We start from the raw sequence: 24,144 nt of genomic DNA, 5'->3' as shown, positions 1-24,144 counted from the left end.
GGTGCTCTTCCTCGTCCCGCGCCCACTTCGTCTGATGCTAACGTAGCCTCCAGCTGGCTGCTGGTTAGCGCTGCCGCGACACATCTTCTGTCCTGTAACTTCTCACCCACCGACAGGGTATTCCATGTGGGGTCCTGCTGACTGCACAGATTGCTCTTGCTTTTTCATACATTCTGATAATCTCTCACTTTTATTCATTTACACAATTTTTTTACACAATTGAACCATTGTCAATCCAGGGTCTGTGTGTGGTGTGTGTGCGATCTCGAAGTACGTCAGACCCATGACCGGTTGCACAAATAGTACAGAGGGTTCCTGTGCCCCCCCCTTGGGGATGTCCTGTGTCCCATCCTGTCCTGGGGATGGACGTCGTCTGTCCATTTCCCGCCCAGAGAGCTTGCTTTCTCGCCGAGGGGTCTGAGGCGCTCTCCCTACCTTACAGAGTCGCCCCCACCCCCTTCGCTGGCCTGTGACGGACAAAGATCTCCCCTGAGCTCCTGTGTCTTCTCACGTCTCGACAGGGTCCTTCACAGGGTAAACGGTTTTAACTGTGACTAGGGCCAACTGCTCAATTTTATCTTTAACGGGCAGGACTCTCTCCTAAGGAGTAGTTTTATGTTTTACGTTCAGCTATTTGATCCATTTTGAGTCAATTTATTTATTTATTTATTTTATTTTATTATTATTATTTTTTTGAGTTAATTCTTGTACAAGCTATGACGTCTAAGTCAAGTGTTTTCGGTTTTGGTTTTACTGTTTGGATACAGAGATCCAATAGCTTCAATGCCATTTCTTGCAAAGACTATACTACCCCTTCTGTATTATTATTATTATTTTATTATTTTATTTTATTTATTTTATTTTATTTTATTATTTTATTTTATTTTTTATTTTATTTTATTTTATTTATTATTTATTTTATTTTATTTTATTTTATTTTATTTTATTTTATTTTATTTTATTATTTTATTTTTTTTACCCCTTCTGTATTAAACCGCTGTGTTACCATCGTCCACACTCCTGCGGGAATAGCCTGGAGGCCGGGGTGCTTCATCTGTGTATGTGCCTCTCCACCTACCACCTCCACGTCGTGATTACTATTGTGTGACCACGTCCTAAAATCACTCCAACTTTATTCTTTTTCAAAATTCTCTTGGGTTTGCTAGTTCCTTTATGTTTTCACGAAAACCTTTTATTTATTTATTTATTTATTTATTTATTTATTTATTTATTTAAGACAGAGACAGAGAGAGAGAGAGAGGCAGAGACACAGGCAGAGGGAGAAGCAGGCTCCATGCAGGGAGCCCAATGTGGGACTTGATCCCAGGACCCGGGGATCATGACCTGAGCCAAAGGCAGATGCTTAACCACTAAGCCACCCAGGTGGCCCTGTTTTCACAAAAACATTAAATCAACTTGTTTATACCTATAAACATGCCCACCGGGACTTTGACAGAAAATGCACTGGCCCCACAGACGTGTCTGGGAGACGCTAGCATGTTTGTTACGCTGAGGGCCCCAATCTGTGACCGCGATGTCCCTGATGTGGGTCTTCTTGTATTTCTCTCATCGGTATTCCATAGTTTTCAGCGTGCAGGATCCTGTGCATGTTTTGTTAGACCCAGAGCAGGTACGTGACTCCTTGGAGTTCCTATAAATGGCACTGGGTTTTTGAATTCGGTTTCCCATTGTTCACTGGTGGTCTGCAGAGCGGGACGGACTTCTGTAGGCTGACCCTGCGTTCCTAAACAGGGGGACCTGCTCAGTGGTTCTGGAAGTTTCTTGTAGACTTAACAACGGGATTTTCGGTGCACACAATCATGTCATCTGCAAGTAGAAGACGGGTTTGTTTCTTCCTTATAAATCTGTCAGCCTTTCATTTCTGCTTCCCGCCATACTAAGCTTGGCTAAAACTGCCGGCCCTCTGCTCAGTACAGTGGCAAGAGCAGACACCCTTGTTTTGCTGATGATTTTAGGGGGAAGCATTAGTCTCCCACCATCAACTATAATGTTAGTTGGTAGGTATAGTCTATTCCATTTTTTAACAAAGATTTTCCTTCCTCCCTCCCTTTCTTTGAAAGAGAGAACACACACAAGTTGGGGGATGGCTGGGGGTGGGGGCCAGCAGACCCCAGCAGACTCCGCACTGAGTGGGGAGCGTGGAGTCCATCATGGGGCTCAATCTCATGACCCCAAGATCATGACCTGAGCCAAAACCAAGAATTGGACACTTAACTGACTGAGCCACCCAGGCGCTCGCAGCTTGCTTCATTTTAATCAGAACCCAAACATCACTTAATCTTTCATGTTGATTAAACTGGCAAAATCGGTTTATAATCAGATTACGTCTAGAGAAATTCTGATAAATCGAATTTTCGATCACTCTTTCTTTTTTTTAATTTTTTAAGGTTTTATTCATTTATTCATGAGAGACGTAGAGACAGGCAGAGACACAGGCAGAGGGAGAGGGAGAAGCAGGCTCCTTGCAGGGAGCCCGACGTGGGACTCGATCCCGGGTCTGCAGGGTCATGCCCCGGGCCAAAGGCGGCGCCAAACCGCTGAGCCACCTGGGCTGCCCTCAATCACTCTTTCTTAAAGAACATTCAATCAACAGCAGTGACGGGGCCCATATCCACGTCGTGCTTTCACGTATGTAGACCCACCCCGTCCTCACCCTGGTGGAACCCACCCCAGTTCCGCCTGTTTTATGAGAAGAGCAGGTGCGCAACAGCGACCGACAGGCTAGTTCTCAGCCCGTGCTCCTGACCACCAGACAGAGGTCATGCTGGTCAAATACTAAAACCAGTGACGGTGTTGGTTTCAGACGTGAAGGAAAGCGTCGCGTTTCAAGGTGGCACTTAATGTCCCATTTGTGAGGCCTTTTTCTTCAAGGGAAGAGCAAACAGACTCGGGTGTTAAAGGAGAAGTCGTACAGCTGGGTGTGGAATTCACAACAGCCATCACACTCACTGCAAGCGTGCGACCCCGCTCTCTCCCGACGCGAGAAGGGAGCAGAGGTCCTGCCTGCAGACCTCCAGCTGAGCCCACGCAGCCGCCGTGGGAGCCGGGCTGGGCTGACAGCCCTGCTGCGGTGGCCCCGTGAGCGGTGCTTTGTGCAGGGCTGTACCAGGGCCTCAGTTGTCTGGGGGAGGTGACCGTGGAAGGCACCTCGAGGGACAACCGAGGACTTGATTTATCATGTTTAACAGCGCATCGCCCCGTTAGGCTGCAGGGGGCCAGGACAGCAGAAGCCGACAGAGCCTATTAGCTGCTTTATGCTCCCTGGGAGAGACTCACGGGGCAGACGATGTCCTTGGGGCCACGAAGGGGAGGGGAGACTTCTGCGGAATGTAATGCTCTTGCCAGTCACAGTTAGCGTTCGGAAGAGGTTCAGGGCTTATGCAACCCTGACGTGAGTGAGCATTCTGCACGGCCTGCTGGCTCGTCACCCAGGTGTCCAGACAGACCAGCGTGATGGGGCTGGGGGGCCTGCTCACCTTCTCTCCTTGCTCTGGAGGCCAGAGCACGTTGGCCTCGTGTCCAGCACGGTGCAAAGCTCTTCTCTTCCTAGCAATGTGTGGGCTTCACCCAGCGATGCCTCCCTTTGGAGGAAGGTGCCCAGGGTCCAGCCTCTTACAGATGGCCCAGTTATTTCAAATATATATTTCAAGATTAATAACATCTTCACTGTGGAGACAAGACAGGGACTCCCTGAGACCTGCGTCCGGTCCTGTCCCTGACATCCCCACCGCCCTGCAGAGAGCAGCTGTGCCTGTGCACGGTGGACTGGACCCTCCCTGGGGCCATGGGTAACAGAACCCTGGCTTCTGTGTGTGCAGTGCCCGTGCCCGGTCTGTGTGCACACGTTTTATCTCTGCAGAGACCCTCTGGCCACAGCGGGAAGCCTACGGTGGCAGAGACAGGTGCCGGACACAGAGCGCAGGCCGGGGAAGCACAGTCCTTGAGCAGCTCTCAGTTTGGGAAAAGAAACTGGACCATAGGGCTGGGACAACCAGCAACCCAAGAGACTGAAAACACTCAGTCCCCCTTCACGCTCAGACATACATTTGAGATTGGTCAGAGATCCAGAAATTCCTTTTCTGGAAGGAAGGAAGGAAGGAAGGAAGGAAGGGAGGGAGGGAGGGGACGGAGGGAGGGAGGGAGGGAGGGAGGGAGGGGACGGGAGGGAGGGAGGGAGGGAGGGACAGCTTCTTATGGCCTCAGGGTCCACTGAGATGTGAAGACCGGGGAGGCTTCCACTGCACTAGGGGAGCAGGGGGTGTCCCTCCTCTCTGCTCTTGCCCTGGTCAGGGACGTCACCCAGCCCGTTGCTGGCAGGCGTCTGAGACCTCAGGGAGAAGCCGGCCGGGGTGAGTCGGGCCCCGAGAAGCCACAGAGAACGGCAGGAACACATGCGCCCATCTACCTGGAGGGGCCTGCGCACTCAGCACTCTACAGGTGCCAGGCAGGAACACTCACCCCCTTCCCGATGTCCTGTGACTGAGCCCCTGGAAAATAGCAGGGACACGGCTGTGTCCTCAGACTCCTCCGTCCACTCGTGAGGATGGCAACAGGACGCCAGGACCTGACCCGATTACTGAGGCATCCGTGGCGATGCAGCATCTGACCTGGGGCATCCCGAGGAGCCGGGCATGTGGCACAGCACAGGGTGGGGATGCCCCGTACCGGCTGGTGGGGGGGGGCTCTGGGGGAAGAAGGTGCTGGGTCGGGATGATGCCATCGCTGGGGTTAGTAACTTGCTTAGTGACCAGCACCCGCGCAGCACACCTGCCGGTTGTCACGTCCACCGTGGGTCTGCACATCCTGGATTTCAGGGCCCCCGGCAGGTAGGGCCCCCTCCAGAGGTGCCCGGTGACGCAGCGAGAGGCCAGCAAGGAGGAGCAGCACAACTGGAACGGGCTCACAGGGCCCAGCGCAATCTGTGCATGACGCTAGGGGGTGGGTGAGTTTGACAGGACGGCTACCAGCAAAAGCTAGAAAATGATTTAAAAAAAAAAAATCATGTACAAGAACATACATCAGTTGAGATAAATGTAACAAAAAGTGTGTGAACCCTCTATGTAGAAATCTATAGACTATGAACAGAAATTAAAGAAGGCTTAGGAATTAGTGAAATACATCACGTCCGTAGACTCAAAAAGATGTTAATTCTCCCCAAATTGATCTGCTGATTCACTTCCATTCAAGCTGGCTTCAAAATGTACGTGAAAAACTCATTAGCCAAGAGTAGCCAGGACTTCCTTAAGAGAAGGGTCGAGGTGAGAAGTGCTATTTGTGAGACAGGGGTTCAGCCCGTGTGCTGGGGGCGCGGGAGACAAGCCGGCTGCCGGGACACGGCGGCATCTGGGCACGCGGACGCCCCGGGAGCAGAGCACGGTCCTCCCACCAAACACGCCCTGGCGAGGGGAGGGGTGAGATCCGAGCCCCCCGCCCCATACACTCCGGGGCTGGGGTCCCCCCAGGAGGACCGCACGGGACCCCACCTACATGAGCTTCTGAGACGCCAAGAGCTTCCGCGGGAACACGGGGGGGGCCGCCTGGACGTCAGAGTCCAGGTCTGTCCCCGACCTGAGAGGAGAGTGGCCCGCACGGGGCCTGGAGCTCTGCGGCTCGTGGATCTGCCCGGGGCTCCCATCTGGAAAATCCTACGCTGCTCACAGGAAGGTGGGCACATCCCTCACGGCTAGCGACTGCACCCTCACAGGGCGGCAGTGGGGCTCCTCGGTCGTGACGAAGCGTAGACGCGGCCGCGGTGCGGCACGAGCACGGCACAGGCTCCCCCAGTGCAACCTGGACCCGGGGTCCTGGAGCCGGCGGGCGCGAGGCCACTGCGGCCACCGGGAGGTGGGCCCCACGTACCCACACGACGCTTGCTCTCAGGACGGACTTAACATCAGGAATTCTGTTCGCGGACGAACTGCAGCTCGCGGCTGGGGAGTGGGGAGCAGAGCCCAAGGCCCCCACCCCGCAGGCGCTGCTGGTGCACAGGTGCGGGGGGGGGGGCACCCAGAGGCTCGCGGCCACATGACCCGGGGAGGGAGGGCAGGAGGACGGCTCACGCAAGGTGAGCATCGCTTATCCCCCCAAAATTCAGTCTGTGTCTTCACGACCATTTTTAGGGAAGGAGGCTCCTAATTCTGGCTTTTATCACACCAAAGTGGTCATGTATCGCAAGAGAGCTGGGAAAACCTGGGAAGAATTTTAGATAAATACAACAGAATAAGGCCGTGGCAAGGACCATCGTCTCCTGTCAGGTCTGAGGCTCCGAGGACGGGAGCTGGTCCTGCTCATCGCCGTCTGCCCCGAACCGCAGGGTGAGGAGAGGTCACCGCGCAGCCCCGAGGGGCCAGCCAGGGCGGCGCCGCCCAGCGTCCTTCTGAGCCCGGCTCTGCAGCCCCCAGCCCGCGTCCCCCGAGGGTGCGGCCCCCACTCGCCAGGACGCCACGGCGGGTGGACGGGTCCGGGCACAGACACGGCACAGGTGACCCTGACGCAGCGCCCAGGGGACGTCCGGAGCCGTCACCGGGTCCGGGGCCTTGTAAGGATTCGCTTATCACGTCTTTTCAGAAGCGGCACAAAGAAGCAGGTTCGCAGGGCAGCGGAGGCCGAGCTGGCGGGCGGCCGTCCTGCGCCCCGGGCTCTCCCGCGCCGCGCTCGGCGGCTCCGTCCTCAGGCGCTTCCTGCGTGGCCGCCCACCCGGGCACGGAACGTCCCAGGCCTGGGGAGGGGCCCCCGGCCGCGGCCTCCGTCACGGAACGCTGTGCGGCCACGATGTGCCCGGCGGCGGCGGGTCCCTCGGGGGCAGCCACGCGAGCCCCTTCCCCGGCAGGACCCACAGGTTTGAAACGGTTACACGCCCGTCCTACGAGTCCTCTGCAGCTGGGTCGCCCGTGCGTGGGGCACCAGCTGAAGCCCACGTTGCCGTTCGCCACCGACTCCTGTTGCCCGTGGTGCCGGCGTCCCTCCCTCTCACTGGCGCAGCCCAGGTTCTCCCTGCGAGGGCCCCGCACCCGGGGCACGTCCTCTGTCCCCCGGGTTCTCCTGGACGGCGGTCGTCACGCTGTCCCCACGGCCCTCCCCTCGCGGTTCCCGAGCCCGTGGCCAGCGGCGGGGCCGGCGGGTCTGGGCCTGGACGGGCCGGGCCACGGGAGGCTGAGGCCAGTGGGTCCGTGGGCTCGTGCACCCGACTCGCGGGGTCTGGGGGGGCCGGGGGGTGCCGGGCCGCGTCTGCCAGTGCTGGGCACGGGGCTGCGCGCCCCTCCGGGAACCACCGGCCTGCGCTGTGCTGTTCAGGGAAACACCGCGGCTGCCGCTCGGGGAGAAGGAAGCCCTGGACCCCCGGGCCCCGCCCCCGCAGCCCCCACCTCGGGGACGATGTCTTTGTGAGGGTGTCGCCGTGGGGCCCGGGCCCCAATCTTCCCGAGGCGGGACCCCACGGGGCTGGCACACGCCCCCGCACACCGAGCGCTCCCCGAGGCGTCGAGGCCAAGGCGCCGCCCACGGCCATCCCCTCGCCCGCGGCCTCTGTCCCCGGGGCGGCAGGAGAGAGGCGGCCCCGCTGGGGGCCCAGAGCACGGCACCCCCTTGCCCTGTGTTAGGACACTCTTCTGGGAAGCACATGGGGACGCCGCCTTGTCGCCTCTGCGTTGTTCTATTTATGTTATTTCTGCAAAAATAACGATCTACTGCTCCGGTCAGTAAGGGAAATAAGCATCCCGTAGCTCGCTGGAAGGCCGGTCCCACTTCTAGAGGGAGCAGTTCTCATGTTGCCCCGAAGGCAATAAATCGGGAGGAGGGTTTTTATGATTTCACTTGGACACACGATCCCAGTCTTGCTCGCTCCCGAGACAGCCGTGTGTGCACCCTGCCCTCGCCCGGGGGGCAGGAACGGGGCCGTGACCCGCGACGCCGGAGAGACCACGGCTTCCTCCAGGCGTAAGAGAAGCATTTACAACCGCAAATAATAAAGACTCCCGGATCTTCTGCTCTCTCTTAATGAAAAGGCAGAAAAAAAAATAATTCTCTTTGCTCAAGACTGTAAAATGGGTAAGAGCCTTTTAGAAAAGCCACGTGCGATGCGTGGAGAGGCTGCAGGTGAAAGCAGGCGGGGATCGCACGTTCCCGAAGGGAAGAGCTGCTTTTGTTGCCGCGGGCACAACCGCTGTTTTACATCTAAAACATCGACTCGTTCGCCATCCACCTGTGTTCGCATTTGCTTCTGTGAACTGAGCCACGGGCCCACGTTCCCTAGAAAGCTACTTAAAATACAAATTTTAGGGCATCCCTGGGTGGCTCAGTGGTTGAGCATCTGCCTTCGGCTCAGGGCGTGATCCCTGGGTCCTGGGATCGAGTCCTGCATCGGGCTCCCTGCATGGAGCCTGCTTCTCCCTCTGCCTGTGTCTCTGCCTCTCTCTCTCTCTATGTGTATCATAAATAAATAAATCTTTTTTTAAAAAAAAAAATACAAATTTTAAAGATTTTATCTCAGAAAGGCAAAACGCTTTTGTCCTGTAGGACGTCCTCAGATCAAATACTGCTATGACTCTGCTTCTAGAAGTCTCTTCCGGAGGCATCTTCCCCAGCAAAACCGGAGGGGAGCGCGTCTTTGTCTAAACACCCGCCGCGCGGACGTCGCAACCATTCTGCAGCCCGCCCGTCACCTGCCGAAGGATGTCCGTCAGAAGGACCCCGAGCTAACGGGTACTTCAGTTCACTCACAGGACAGCAAAACCGACCAACCAACAAGTAAATGAATGAGATTCTGTTGTTCACAAGCCACCAAACTCACACTTAGGTCCGCATTCCACGTGCGCCCGGCTGCGGAGGAGCCACGTCTGCGGCCTGCCCGTACCTAAGAGAGCTGCTCTTCCTCGGTCTGGGCAACAAGCTCCGGTGCACGGTCTCTGTACCCGATAGCACACGCGTACTGGGGACCTGGATCTGACCCGTGGTTCCCCGGTGCAGGCGGCCTAGCGGAAGCCAGGAGCTCGCCTGTGGGGCGCAGGGCCCCGGATTCCGGCCGGGGTGGCCAGTGTGTCTCAGGGGAGCCCCGTTCCCACACCCCCCCGTGTCGCCGGCCGTGAAATCTGCACGCTCACATTTCTACACCTCAATGCGAGGCGGAACAGTTTACCTTGATCCCCACAGAGGAGCCATAGCATTAAAACAGAACCGAACGTGAGGACCTTTTCCCCTGAATGTCACGGGAAAGTGCCGTGCCCGCCCCCGCGGGCCCCCCGAGGACCGTGCGTGCCCGGCTCCTCGACACTCGGCCCGTTGTCCTGGCCGGAGCGGCCTCCCCCGGCCCCGGCGCCCCTTACCTCAGAACAAAGCGGCTCCGGGGGGTCGGGAAGGGCCGGCTGGATGCGGCTATCGGACAGATGGCCACCCTCCTCGTCTAGAGAAGATAAAATGCTAAAGGAGAAAAATCAGAGTGGGTTTTGTCCTAACCAAAGGAGGCTACAAATCCCATTGGCCTCAGGTTGGAGACCTCGTGACATGGGACCGGGCACATGTGACCTACTTTTCGCCCAACTCCCCTCATTCCGTTGGAGGGGTGCACCCGGCGCGGATGTGCTGTCATTTCAATGACTCCTTCCCCCAAACAGGGGCCAGCGCACAAACCGGCATGCCTGCAGGACATGGGCCACAGCAGCTCAGCCCTCGGAGAGGGAGCCGTGGGTGGGCCCCAGCGACGGGGACTGAGCTGTCACTGCTGCTGTCAGCCGTCTGCCGCGCTCGGGCCTTGCACGAAGCTGGTCCTGTTGGAGCCCTTGCGTCCCGGGATTGCAGGATGAGGTGCCTGAAGCAGCACCAATTGCAAATTCTCTCCTTTCCCCGCTTTTTTTTTTTTTTTTTTTTTGTGACCTAGAGCTGCTAGGTCCAGGCCTAGAAGCAGGCTGCACACAGAAGCTCAGAAATGCGAGTGCTGCGTGTCCTTGCGAGCCATCCCGATGCAGGGCTCTGGCGCGGGCAGCGCGGACGGGAGGGCGGACGCGGCCCCGTGAGAGGCGGTGGGGAGTGTGCCGGCCTCCCATCCGGGCGGGCACCTCTGCCCCCGAGCAGGAGAAAGTCGCCCGCAGTCCACCTCTCACCCCCGTTAGCTCAGCATCTCACGTGAAATCAGACGCCCACAAATGATAAATACACGTAACAGGCAGAAGTAAAAACATGGGTGCAGGGAGGGGTCGCTGGCTGTGAGGACAGGCTCCGAACAACAAAGGTGCCGAGAAAGTGGACGCATGCGGGTCCCCTTGACCAGAGTCAGCCCGGTTGTTCGTTATAGGGAAAAAATTTAAAATAGTGCAAATATTTGGATGTTCATTACAGAAAGAAATAGAAAATGCATTTATGCAAAAAGTAACCCGTAATGTCATTACTCGGAAAGACCAACAGTGCTGGTGGGGTATCTGGAGGTCCACCCAGGCTTTTGTCTAGGAAGTGTTGTGTCACTATATTTTTTAATAAAAACAGGACCAAACCACCCACATTTGTCCTATTTTTCTCATTTAACATTACACATGAAATATTTTTTATGTCAACATATTTAAATCTACATAGCAATTGATCAAATTCCCCATGGCATTTTTACTATTCTTGTTATGCATAAAATTTGATGAATTTTTATGTAGAAAAATGGAACCGATACGTAATGCTTCTATTTCCAGGATTTTTAAGTTGTTATGCGTGTTTTTAAAGGTTTTTATTTGAGAGAGGGAGAGCACACCAACAGGGAGGAGTAGCAGAGGCAGAGGGAGAAGCAGGCTCCGTGGGATTCGATCCCAGGACCCCGGGGATCGTGACCTGAGCCGAAGGCAGACGTTTCACCGACGGAGCCATCCAGACGCCCCGAGCTGTGATATTAAAGAATGTTTCCACAATCCTCCTCCTGCCCCTCAGAACCCATATTTACAGATACTGTTCCTGGCTGGGAGGATACAGATGCTTAAACCTCGGCCCAAAGTGACAAACGGGCTCAGCCCGTGACGCTGCCACGATGCGGGCGGCTCCCTGCGCTCCCCCCAGCCTGGGCAGCTCTGTCATCACTCACTGACTGAGCCCTGAGTCCCGGGGACGCCAGTCGCTAGTGGCCAAGCAAGCAGGAGGGCGCAGACAGCCCTGCCACGTGTCCGGCCCCGCCGGCGAATTCCCACCTTGCAGCGGGTCTCCGCGGAGGATCCGTCCTCACTCCCTGACAGATGAGGGAAGGGGCAGCACAGTGACGCAGGGCTCACTCCCGGTCCTATAGATCGGGTCATGGAAGCCCGGGCTCTTGCCCACTGGTCCCCAAGAGTGACCAGTGCCAGTGAGAACCTGGGGAGGACCGGACGCTGGCCGGCGGGTCTGGCCAGGGCGGGCTCAGCCCTTGACAGGCAGGTCTGGTGCAAGGTAAGCAAGCGGCCAGCGAGGCCGGCCATCCAGGGGACGGAAGGAGAGGGGTTGCCGGAAGCAGATATACTGCCCAGGGGCACACCTGCCTGTTTTGTGCCCGGTGGGAAGCAGAGAGAGCCTAGCTGGAAAGGAAGCGGCACAAGGAGGGACGTGAAGGACCAGAGTCACCAAAGAGAAGTGGCTGAGGGTGTGGGGGCCATGAAACGGAAGAGGGGGAGGCCCCGAGAAACCAAGGGACGAGGGCACCCCAGGTGCCAGGGGCAGCCGAGAGAAACCAGGCCAGGCGAGAAATGAGGACGTGACTTGGGCAGTTGCAGGGTAGAGGGCGCACCGCAAATGGGGTGGGGGGGCCTGCCTGTGAGCACCACACGCCCAGGGGCTGGCCAGCTGCGGGCATTTGGGGCCTTCGGGTTCACCGGGACACGGTGGGCTCAGTGGCCAGTCACCTCCCAGATGGCGTGGGTTTCCTGTTCTCGTGGGTTCCTCCCGCTGCCTCTGCAGCCACGTCCCATGCCTGAGCATCGAGCACACGGGTACCTGGCAAACGCAGCCGAGGCGGGGGGCAGGGGGCAGGCTGACGAGCGGCGCAGACCTCCCCAACCTGCATCCGTTCGGGCCGGAAAAGAGGCAGAGAGTCCCGTGTGGGGCCCTCTCGGCTCCCAGCGTCGGGGAGGGGCAGCCCGGCTCCCAGTCACGGACATTCGGCCCAGGCACCTGGACGCTGAAATGGTCTCAACCGTCCTCCGTGGGAAGAAGGAAAGAGCAAAACCGCCCAGGCCGCGGGCTGGTGGAAGTGGGTCAAGCGCCACCGGATTAAATGCTGAGCCGCAATTAACCGACCGATCGGCCCAGACAGACAACCGTGGGGGCGACAGCAGCTGGGCTGAGGACAACGTGGGGAGCAGCCGGTGCCCTTATGACTAGGTTCCCTGACGTTTCGAAGATCGTGTTTCTCTGACAAGCGCCGGGGGGTACGTTAACTCAGAACCCATGCGATGTTTGCGGGTGACCGTGGACTGCTGCACTATACAGCTTCGAGATTCTCGGTGCTGCCCTCGTGTCTCCAGGTGAGGAAGGCACCCTAGAACGTGTTCTCAAGGCCTGAGCAAAGCCCGTGTAACATAAACACACACGTGAATAAATTAGAACCAGCCTGGGGACGACCGAGGCCTATGTGCCACGGAAGGAACTGGAGGCCTCAGGCTGAGGCCAGGGAAAGTCGGCTCCTGCAGGTGTAGAACCCGGAAGGCCCGGCAAAGAGAATGCGGACCTCAGGGTCCTGGAGCACACAGGGGCACAGAACACACATGCTCTTGCACTCGTGCACACACCTCACACTCCTGCACACATGCTCCTGGGCACATGCACGCACACATGCTAGATACACATGATCCTATAACCATGTACACATGCACTGTGCACACGGGCACACTGCCCCCCTCCTGCACACACATGCACACACACTCTGCATGCGTGCACCTTCCCCACACATAAGCTGTGTAACCATGCACACACATGCTCCTACCCCTGAATATACGCCCCCACACATGGTGCTGCACCCTTGCACATGCGGGAAGACTGTCAGTAGGGCCAGGCTAGCATGTAGTGCTTAGCACAGGGGCCCTGCATGTGGCTGGCACTCATTTATGGGGGATCCAATAAACGAGGTGACGACAGACCCAGCTCTTCGGAGTCCCCACCCGGCGTTCTTTAGAAAATGGTAGGAAGAGGGCCAGAGGTGTAAAAGCAAGGAATACTTAGGGGAAAACAGCTCTAAGGGCTCCCATCCTCCTCAAACATGCAAGGGGGAAAGCCACGGGTAAATGTGCTGCCTCAGCTTCGACCTGCTTCTCAAACTCCACCTCAACTCTAGAGTCAGCCAGGAAAGCTATTTACTCCTACACGATCACACGCGCATCCACCGCCTTTCTCTGTTAAACTTCCTGGCGCTGCTCCCCAGGGATACCGTGCTGTGGGCAGAAGAGGGCCAACCGCATATTGCCTCGCTGTTCTCAGGGCTGACTCTGACCTTGTTACCCATGTTCCAGGGAAACAGAGGAGCGAACAAAACATACTTTACAGTCACTCACCTTCCCCCATAAGCAGGCTCTAAGAGTCAGAGCAGATCCATAGACGGCAAGTGTTCACGCTTACAGTGACTTAGAGCATCATAGCTGGAACCGGTGAGTGACACGGCTGACTGCGTCCCGGGGCTCACCTACCTAAAACACAGAACACAGGGCATGTGAGTGTGCACGTTCGTGACCCTGTCCATCAGCACGGAGCCTCCGCGGCACGGTTTCTTGCTTCCGACACAGCAGCAATGTCTTCAGCATTGGACAAGTATACGGCATGTGTGGGACACGGAGACGGAACGCCGTGAGACCCTGTTCTGGGAATACTGCTCCATTTACCCCAAATGAGGCAGCTCTAAACGTGAGGAGGCTTCCATTTTATAAAGGACAAGTCCAAAAGAAGCTTTTCGGTGAAACTATATCAACTTTTGAGGATGTAAATGACACGGTCAACCTTCTACTGACAGTGCTTAGTCCCGTTCTCTCCCTCTCCTCCCGCCCCACTGATTTAAGAACAGCTTTCATGAAATTACACATTAGCCCAAATGCATTGTGGTTTCCCATTCTCACAGGAAACATAATCTTGCTGTCCATCCTGCCCCTCCGGCCCCATGTCTTGGCGCACGTTCTCGTCCAGGCAGACCTGCCCCCCAGGCCGCCCAGTGGTTTTCCAGAGAGTATCAGTTTTGCCCGAGTCTAAGTTTCCTGACTGTTTACTTTTTAAATTCACTTTGGTTGCCCAAATTGGAAATTTAAGCCCCTGTCACAAGTGCCCATTTTTGTACATTATCCTCTTTGCTGCGTTATAATTCTATTCCATGAGTGTGTATTTATAGTCTCTATGAATTGTTACAGACATCTTAAAAGGCTTATTTACAACAGCATCCAACACGTGGAATTGTGAGGTCATAGCACCAAAAATAACTAGAGACCTATGTTCAATGTCTTTGCTTTTCTCCAAGTCAATCAGGTAACCACTTTGGGCAATAAACCACAGCACTGACTGCTTTGTTCCAAGCTAAAATGTGTCATCCATGTAATACACTGTCGTTCATAGTAGAACAAACTGGAAAACACCAAATTCAAGGAGATTTCAGGAAAGGTACTATTAAGAATCTCCATCTTGGGGATCCCTGGGTGGCGCAGCGGTTTAGCGCCTGCCTTTGGCCCAGGGCGTGATCCTGGAGACCCGGGATCGAGTCCCACATTGGGCTCCCGGTGCATGGAGCCTGCTTCTCCCTCCTCCTGTGTCTCTGCCTCTCTCTCTCTCTCTCTCTCTCTGTCTATCATAAATAAATAAATAAATAAATCTTAAAAAAAAAAAAAGAATCTCCATCGTGATTGGTAGAGAGGCTAGTATCTGTTGAGTTAGGTCTTAAAGTCAGTAAGTGGGAATTCATCAGAAAGCAAAGGAAATATTTTAAACAGGGATGCCACGACAGTTCAATGGGGAAAGAATAGTTTTTGCAACACATGGTGCTGGGAAAACTGGACGACCACTTGCAAAGAATGACCCTTCAAATCATACAAACACTAAGTCAAAGTGGACCAAAGGCCTAGACTTAGGAGCTAAAAGTACAAATGCTTACAGAAAATATTGGGAAAAAAATCTTTACGACATTGGATTTGGAAATGAGGATTTTATGGATACAACACCAAAAAGCACAGGCAACAACCAAAATTAAGAGCTTTTGTGCATCAAAGGGCATTAAGAAGAGAGAAAATACAATCAGCAGAATAGGAGAAAATACTTGCAAATCATGTATCTGAGAAAGGATTACTAACCAGACCATATAGAGAACTTTTGCAACTCAACAATAAAAAAACTTTTCTTTTTCTTTTTTTTTTAAAGATTTTATTTATTTATTTATTCATAGAGACACACAGAGAGAGAGGCAGAGACACAGGCAGAGGGAGAAGCAGGCTCCATGCAGGGAGCCCGATGTGGGACTCGATCCTGGGTCTCCAGGATCACACCCCGGGCTGCAGGCGGCGTCAAACCTCTGCGCCACCGGGGCTGCCCCTAAAAGAAATTTTTCAATGTGCAGAGGATTTGCATATGTATTTCTCTAAGGAGGATGGACAAACAGCCAAATAAGGACATGAAAAGATGCTCAGCACCATTAGTCATTAGAGCAATACAGATGAAAACCACCGTGAGATACCATTTTACCCACGTAGGACGGCAATAATAGTGATAATAGTAGCAACAATGATGATATTGAAAATAGTGAGGAGGAGAAGAAAGAAGAAAAACAGAATATTATAAATGTCAGCCAGGATATGGGGAAACTGGAGCCCTCATACACTGCTGGTGGAAATACGAAATGGTGCAGCCACTCTGTTATATAGTCTCACAGCTCGTCAAAACGTTAAACCAAAAAAAAAAAAAAAAAAAACCGTTAAACCAGTTAACATATGACCTGGCGATTCCACTCCTAAGTGTCTACACATGAGAAATAAAATAAAATAAAAACACACGTTCACACAAAAACTTGCACATGAAATTCATGGCAGCCGAAGAGTGGAAACAACCCAAATGGCCACCACTTGATGGAGGGATAGACCAAATGTGGTCTAGCCACACGATGGGATATCATTTTGTCACACGAAAAAGGAGTGAAGCCTTCAAAATGCAACATAGATGAACCTGGGAGACACGGATGCTGAGTGAGAGAAGCCAGACACGGAAAACCACATAAGTGTATGGTCCCAAGTAGATGAGATGCCGGAAAGACAAATCGGAGAGACAGGAAGTAGACTCAAGGCTCCCAGGGCGAGGAAAGGCGATGGGGACTAGTGATGTGACTAGTGATGTGTATGGGCTTCCTTTGGGGTGATGAAATGTCCTGTAGACAGACAGTGGTGATGACGGCACACCTTGGTGAATATACTAGAAACTGCTAAAATGTAGGCTTTAAAAGCATGGAGTTTATGGTGTGTGAATTATACGCAATTAAAAAAAATAAACAAAGGTGGGGCATGTGGGTGGCTCAGCGGGTGAAGCGTCTGCTTTCGGCTCAGGTCATGATCTCAGGGTCCTGGGTTCGAGTCCCATGTCAGGCTCCCTGCTCAGCAGGGAGTCTGCTTCTCTCTCTGCCCTGCCCCCCTGCTCAAGCTTTCTTGCGCTCATAAATAAGGTCTTTTTTTTTTTTAAAGGCAATCAATACTCAAAGTTAAAAAAAAAAAGTAAAGAGAGAAACCTCCCATGAAACTGCAGAATTAATGTGCATTTGCTCAATAACACAAAATAAAAAGGCACAGACTCAGAAGTACTGAAAAGTCAGGAGGAGAGAGAACAAGTAACACAATACTGGCATCTGGGAAGCGTGTGACGATGTGGTAAATAATGTGGCAAAGCCTGGAAAGCTGAGACCCACGCCTTTAGGGGAAGAGGCGACTGGACGCCAGCCAACTCACGCACACATTCCAGAATGTCTGCAGAGGGAAGGGCCAGAGGCAGGGGAGTAAAAGCGGGTAGTAAGTAGAATTTTCCGTGAGGCATCTGGCCCCAGAAATCCTCTGGCTCTTTTCTTCCAGGGACAACGGGAGGTTTCGCCTCTGCAGAGGGTGACTCATCCGGGACGCGGACTCAATGACAAGCGGTTCTGAGGACAGCGAAACGCCAAAATTAAAGCAGGAGCATTACACGGGAGACGACCAGTGGAACAGGGAGGACCCCTGCCCCCCCCCCCCCCCGGGGCGATCCGAACTCTAGCAGGATCAGGATCTCAGTGAGTTACACAAAACAACAACAGTGGGGATGGCAGGCTCTGGTAAGAATGTCATAAAACCAGAAATCAGTGAACTTTACCCAAAGGACATTCCACTTGCAACTCCTAACGTTCTAGATGTATCTAGAGGGAGCTGGTTTACTTAATATATATGGCCCTGACATGTCACTACGCTGGTGGGAAAGACCAGGAGACCAGAAATTTTTTTTTTTTTTTTTTTGAGACCAGAAATCTTTAAAGAAACGAAAAATACCCACCATTTGCTTCAACGTGGATGGACCTGGAGGGTATTATGCTGAGTGAAGTAAGTCAAACGGAGAAAGACAATCATTATATGGTCTCATTCATTTGGGGAATATAAAAAATAGTGAAAGGGAATAAAGGGGAAAGGAGAAAAAATCAGTGGGAAATATCAGAAAGGGAGACAGAACATGGAAGACTCCTGACTCTGGGAGACGAACTAGGGGTGGTGGAAGGGGAGGTGGGCGGGGGGTGGGGGTGACTGGGTGACGGGCACTGAGGGGGCACTTGACGGGATGAGCACTGGGGGTTATTCTGTATGTTGGCAAATTGAACTCCAATAAAAAATAAATTTAAAAAAATAATAAAATAAAGTGGTGTGACAGCCAGTCCCATTCACGCAACGACCCGCTTCTTCCACCCCCAGCAGCGCGTCGGGGGCCGGGGACACCCGCGGCCTGCACTGTCCGAGGGAGCGACGCTGCCGCTGTCCCTTCAAAGCACGGTCGCTGTGAGGCCGGAGGGAGACGGAGACAGGCGAGGGGCGGGACCCTGTCCTCACCTCCGCGGCCTTCCGTCCTCTCAGCCACAACAGAAGCGACGGTCTCAACGCCCGGCTGAACGGGCCGCCGCCACGAATCAGCTTCAAAGGATGAGGCCCCAGGGACGTCACGGCCCCTTCCGGCACGGTCCAGACAAAGGAAGCCCATCCCGCTGCAAAGCGCACACGTGTACACACACGCTCACACTCACACTCACACACGTGCGCGCGGCCTAGGCGGCTCGGGCTGTTCTGTGCGTCAGCGAGCGCCTGGGCTCCACCAGGAGGTTTGCAGCGTCAGACCACGGGAGGCCAAGGGCTACCCACCCGCTTGGGCGGAGGGGAGGGAGGCCGTGGGGGGCAGCGCAGGAGCCACCCCGGGGGGGAGACACAAGGGGCCAATCGGGCGAAGACGGTAAATCCTGATACTGAACAGTCGGCCCCGGTGTGGGCCGGGAGGGCCGGGAGGGAAGTCGGGAGAAGGGTTAGGGGACCAGGCCATGATCCAGCCCGGAGCCAACGGGACGGCCGTGGGCGCGGAGGCGGGACAGAGGCTGCGGGGAGGGGGGGACACCTCAAGCCGGACCGCGTGCACGGCCTGGGAGACGCCCGCACAGCTCTCAGGAGCAGCCCGCACCGGCTCAGGGAAACCCAATGAAGATGCCGCCGCACGACCCCACGGACGCCGCGCGGTGCGTGACACTCGGAGCTTCCACGCTCCCCTCAGGCTCTCGGGGACCCAAACTGGCCACGCCCCAGCTCACAGTGCAAGTTTCAACAAGTTTTGAAGACACGGAATCAAACAGACTATGCTCTCCACCCATTAGGCAACTGAATTAGAAACCATTAGCAAAAGGATGGCTTTATAATTCCCCCGAACATAACATCTTTTAAAAGCTTCTGGGGGCGCCTGGGTGTCTCAGGTGGTTGAGTATTCAACCCTTGATTCTGGCTCAGGTCATGATCTCAGGGTCATGGGGTCAAGCCCCACTAGGAGCCACTTGCCCTCTGCCCTTCCCTACCCTGCTAGGATACACACACTCTCTCTCTCTCAAAAAACAAAAAACAAAAACATTAAAGGAAAAGCTTCTAAATAAGAAATGAATGCAATGACATAATGAAATTAGAAAATAACTAGACCAATAAACTTGCAACACGCCGAACTTTGTGGCAAGCGGCGACCGTAGAATTTACAGTCTTACAAGCCTGTGTTAGGAATAAACAGAGAACAAAAATTAGCGAGTAAAGAAATTCAACTTAAGAATTTAGAAAATAGCAGAAAGCATCCACAGAAAATACAAAGAATGTAATAACAAAGAATAGGTCTGAAGAAAAGACATGAGCCCATTGAGAAAATGAACAACTATAAAATTTAGTTCTTCAAAAATTTAGTTCTAGGTAGACACAGCCCTCTGATGACACTGATGAGGGAAAATAATTAAGAGGGCACAGATGGTGTCAGAGGCTACAAGGAGGACCAGGCCTCTGGTCGTGGCCATGACCGAGCAGCCACCGCGCTCCCGTTCTTCCTGCAGAGCACAACTAGACGCCAAACACAAAACAAAGAAGGAAAACTCGGGCAAGCAGGGGGAGGGAGGCAGGCTGCCAGGATGCTCAGGATTTGAGGAATGACGCGGCGGTGAGCTCACCACTTCATTTTGTTTCATCTCGTTTCCCTCCTGTATATTCCAAACTGGTCACTGGAAAAGCCTGCAACCTAAAAATGGTGCAGGACACAGAAAAACAAGTCTCAAGAAATATCTGCTCTCTCTCCAGGCCAAGGACTGGGACAGGAAGCCGAGGCAGCCAGACAGCCTCTGCCCTCGCAGGCAGGCGGCGACCAAGGAAACACCCCTCCCTGCCCCCGTGCAAAGAGGCTGGCCTGGGAGCTTAGCCTCCCCTGCCTGGCAGTACCAAGCACCCGCCCCCAGGTGTCCGGGGACTGAGGGAGGGGCCCGGACCTCCACCCCAGTCCGCTGTGAGCAGGGTGCCCCCATGTGGGGTCAGCAGAGGCCTGCTAAGACAGATTGCACGGATACCCCAACGCGATAGCCAACGTACCCAGCATACGAAGGAAAATCACTTATTGTGCCCCAAACTACGAAAATCTCAACATGAAAAAAGAAAGAAAATCAGTAAGTGCTGAACATGCTCAGGGCACATCTCTAAAAACTCACAGAGAAACAGGAGCTATGAAGAACAACCAGCAAACTACCAAAAATCAACCAAAATGAAATCATCAATCTCAATATCCCTATAACCACTAAAGAAATTGAATTTGTAATAAAAAGCTACAGAAAAAGAAATCTCCAGGGCCAGATGGTTTCACTGGAGAATTTTAACATTTAAAGAAGAACGAACACCAACCTGAGATAATCCTTTAGAGAAAACAGATGGAGAATTCTTCCCAACTCATTTTGTGAGGTCGCCATCACCCTGATACCAAAAGCAAAGCAATGTGCCCTATGGACATAGATGCAAATAAACTAAAACAACTTTTTAATTGGCAAAACGAATCTAGGAATGTACAGAGGATTTATACACCAGGACCAAGTAGGGTTTATCCAGGTATGCAAGGCTGGCTCCTCAAGAACAAGTCAATCAATATAATCCACTGTATCTATAAAACCCATATGATCATATAAATTGATGCATAAAAAGCATCTAACAAAATTCAACTTATTCACAATAAAAAATACCAGCCAATTAAGGACACAAGAAAATTACCACAACCTGATAAACAGCATCTATGAAACCTATAGCTAACATCATACCTAATGTTGATAAGCTGGATGCTCTGCCCTACAGCTGGGCACAGGGCAAGGCTGTGCACAGTCACCACTCTTATCCAGGATGCTGTGGGTTCCAGCCACTGTCATAGGCAAGAAAAATAAATCAGAGACCTACAGACTGGAAAAGAAGAACTAAACTATCTCTATTTGCAAATGATAGTTTTCTACCTAGAAAATCCCAAGGAATCTACACAACAAACCCCCTAGCACTGATAAGTGAGTTCAGAAAGGCAGAGTATAAGAATAATATACAAAAATTAACTGTATTTTCTAGATACTAACAGTGAACTCACATAAACCAAAAATTAAAACACAGTATCACTTAAAATAATTCAAAATAAAATGAATTACTTACATACACTTAACATATACAGGATCTGTATCCTGGAAACTGTGAAATGCTGATAAAGTAAATTTCAAAAACCTAAGTAAATGGAGAGAAACATCATATCCATGGATTGGAAGACAACATAGTAAAAATATCAGTTCTCTCCAAATTGATCTAAATGTTCAATGCAATTCTTTTAAAAATCCCAGCAACTGGGTGGCTCAGTTGTTAAGCATCTGACTCTTGATCCTAGCTTAGGTCTGGATCTCAGGGTTGTGAGTTCAGGTCCCACATTGGGCTTCATGCTACTATTTAAATAATTTTCTTTAAATCCCAGCAATGATTTGTAGACATAAATGAGCTTATTATAAAACCTATACAGAAAGGCGCAGACCATAGAGTAGCTTTAAAAATCTTGTGAAAAAAAGAATAAAGCAAAAAGAATCACTCAATGAGATAATAAGTCTGAATCTGTAACTACAGTTTTCGAGATAGCAGAGACCAATAGAATAGAGAACCTAGAAATAAACCCACCCAAATATGCCCAACTGATTTTTGACAAGGTGGAAAAACAATTCAATGAAGAAAAAAGTAGTCTTTTCAACAAATGGATTTCAGACAATTGAATAGGCAATAAAATGAACCCTGATTGAGGTCTCTCGCCTTACACAAACATTAACTCAAAATGGATGATAGACACATATATAAAACAAGAAACTAAAACCTTTAGGAAAAAAAGCAAAGGAGAAAAATCTTCAGAATCTAGGGTAAGCGGAGTCCTTGGACCTGACACAGAAGGCATGATCTGTGAAAGGGAAAATTAATAGATTGGACTTAATGAAAATCAAAAACATTTGCTATGCAAAATCCCCTGTTAAGACAATGAAGACAAACTATAAACCGGGAGAAAATATTTGCAAACCACGTATCCAGCAAAAGACTAGCACACAGAATATATGAAGCATACTCAAAACTCAACAATAAAATTCTTTTAAAAATCAATTAGAGGGGCACCTGGGTGGCTCAGGGGTGGAGCGTCTGCCTTTGGCTCAGGGCGTGATCCTGGGGTCCTGGGATCGAGTCCCACATTGGGCTCCCTGCAGGGAGCCTGCTTCTCCCTCTGCCTGTGTCTCTGACTCTCTCTCTCTCTCTTTCTGTCTCTCATGAATAAATAACTGAAATCTTTAAAAAAAACTTGTTTAAAAAAAATCAATTAGAAAATTGGGGCACCTGGGTGGCTCAATCATTAAGGGTCCAACTCTTGATTTCAGCCAGGTCATGATCTCAGGGTCCTGGGGTTGAGCCTTATGTTGGGTCCACAACTCAGCATGGAGTCTGCTTAAGGATTCGCTCCCTCTTCCTCTACCCTTCCCCTACTCTCACATGCCCGCTTTCTCTCTCTCTCTCTCAAATAAATAAATAAATAAATAAATTGAGAGAAGGAAGGAAGGAAGGAAGGAAGGAAGGAAGGAAGGAAGGAAGGAAGGAAGGAAATGGCAACACAGGTCTATCTCAAGAACCATGAAAAGTCTCAAATAACCTAGTTCTGCACCTAAAGGGGCTAGAAAAATAACAACAAATAAAACCTAAAACCAGCAGAAAGAAGATTAGAGCAGAAATAAATGATAGAGAAACTATACATACAGTAAAACATATCAATGAAACCAGGAACTGGTTCTTTGAAAAAAATCAATAAAATTGAAAACCTCTAGCCAGACATACCAAGAAAGGGAATAGATTCAAATAAATAAAATCACAAACGAGAGGGGAGAAATAACAACCCATACCATAAAAATACAAATAATCATAATATTATGAAAAACTATATTGCCAAAAAATTAACAACCTAGAAGAAATGGATAAATTCCTAGAAACATACAAACTACAAACACTGAAACAGGAATAAATAGAAAATTTGAACAGATCAATAACCAGTAAAGAAACTGAATCAATAATCAAAAATCTCCCAACAAACAAAAGTCCAGGACCAGATAGCTATACAGGCGAATTCTACCAAACATTTAAATAAGTTAATACCTATTCTTGAACTATTCCAAAAGACAGAAAAGGAAGGAAAACTTCCAAATTCATTCTATGAGGCCAGCTTTACCCTGATTCCAAAAACCAAAGACTCCACTAAAAAAGAAAACTACAGGCCAATATCCCTTATGAACACGGATGCAAGAATTCTCAGTAAGATGCTAGCAAATCAAATCCAACAGTATATTCAAAAAGTCATTCACCACCATCAAGTGGGATTTATTCCTGGGCTGGGGGTGGTTCAATATTCACAAATCAGTCTACGTGATACATCACACCAACACAGAAAAGGGTAAGAACATGCGATAATTTCATAGATGTAGAAAAAGCATGTGACAAAGTACAACATCCATTCATGATAAAAATCCTTAACAAAGTAGGGATAGAGAGAACATACCTCAACATAATAAAAGCCATAAATGAAAAACTCACAGCAAATGTCATACTCAATGGTAAAAACAAAAACAAAAAAACCGAGAGCTTTTCCCCTAAGGTCAGGAACACAACAGCGATGTCCACCCTCACCACTGTTACTTACCATAGTACCAGAAGTCCTAGCAAAGGCAATCACACAACAAAAAGAAATAAAAGGTAACTGAATCAGTAAGGAAGAAGTAAAACTTTCATTCTTTTCAGACAACATGATACTCTATATAGAAAACCTGAAAGACTCCACCAAAAAACTGCTAGAACTGATAAACAAATTCAGTGAAGTCACAGGATACAAAATCAACATACGGAAATCTATTGCATTTCTATAGAACAGTAATGAAGCAGCATAAATAGAAATTAAGAATCCCATTTACAGTTGCACCAAAAATAGTAAGATACCTAGGAATAAACCTAATAACCAAAGAGGTGAAAGACCTGTACTCTGAAAACTATAAAATACTTATGAAAGAAATTGAAGATGACACAAAGAAATGAAAAGACATTCCAAGCTCATGGACTGGAATAACATAACATTAAAATGTCTATCCTA

The 24,144-nt window shown here is 51.3% G+C and overlaps 1 protein-coding gene across 22 annotated transcripts in view; it reads right to left on the bottom strand.

Annotated features, from left to right (window-relative positions):
* Positions 1-24,144, bottom strand: part of PCBP3 (poly(rC) binding protein 3) — a 251,944-nt gene that overhangs the window by 41,817 nt on the left and 185,983 nt on the right. For 19 of the 22 annotated variants that reach the window (XM_035709259.2, XM_049104567.1, XM_049104566.1 and 16 more), the window contains one exon: positions 13,503-13,634. In XM_035709259.2, the coding sequence (XP_035565152.1) occupies positions 13,503-13,512 (10 nt within the window). In that variant the 5' untranslated portion in view covers positions 13,513-13,634. Of the gene's footprint in view, positions 1-9,341; positions 9,436-13,502; positions 13,635-19,651; positions 19,904-24,144 lie in introns of those variants that run through there. The other 3 variants (XM_049104561.1, XM_049104559.1, XM_035709261.2) reach the window with 3 other exon arrangements.

The sequence above is a fragment of the Canis lupus genome, chromosome 31 (genome assembly GCF_003254725.2).
Source record: "Canis lupus dingo isolate Sandy chromosome 31, ASM325472v2, whole genome shotgun sequence".
Taxonomy (NCBI): domain Eukaryota; kingdom Metazoa; phylum Chordata; class Mammalia; order Carnivora; family Canidae; genus Canis; species Canis lupus.
Note: the sequence above shows the minus strand (reverse complement) of the source record. Positions and strands in the feature narration are given on the sequence as shown.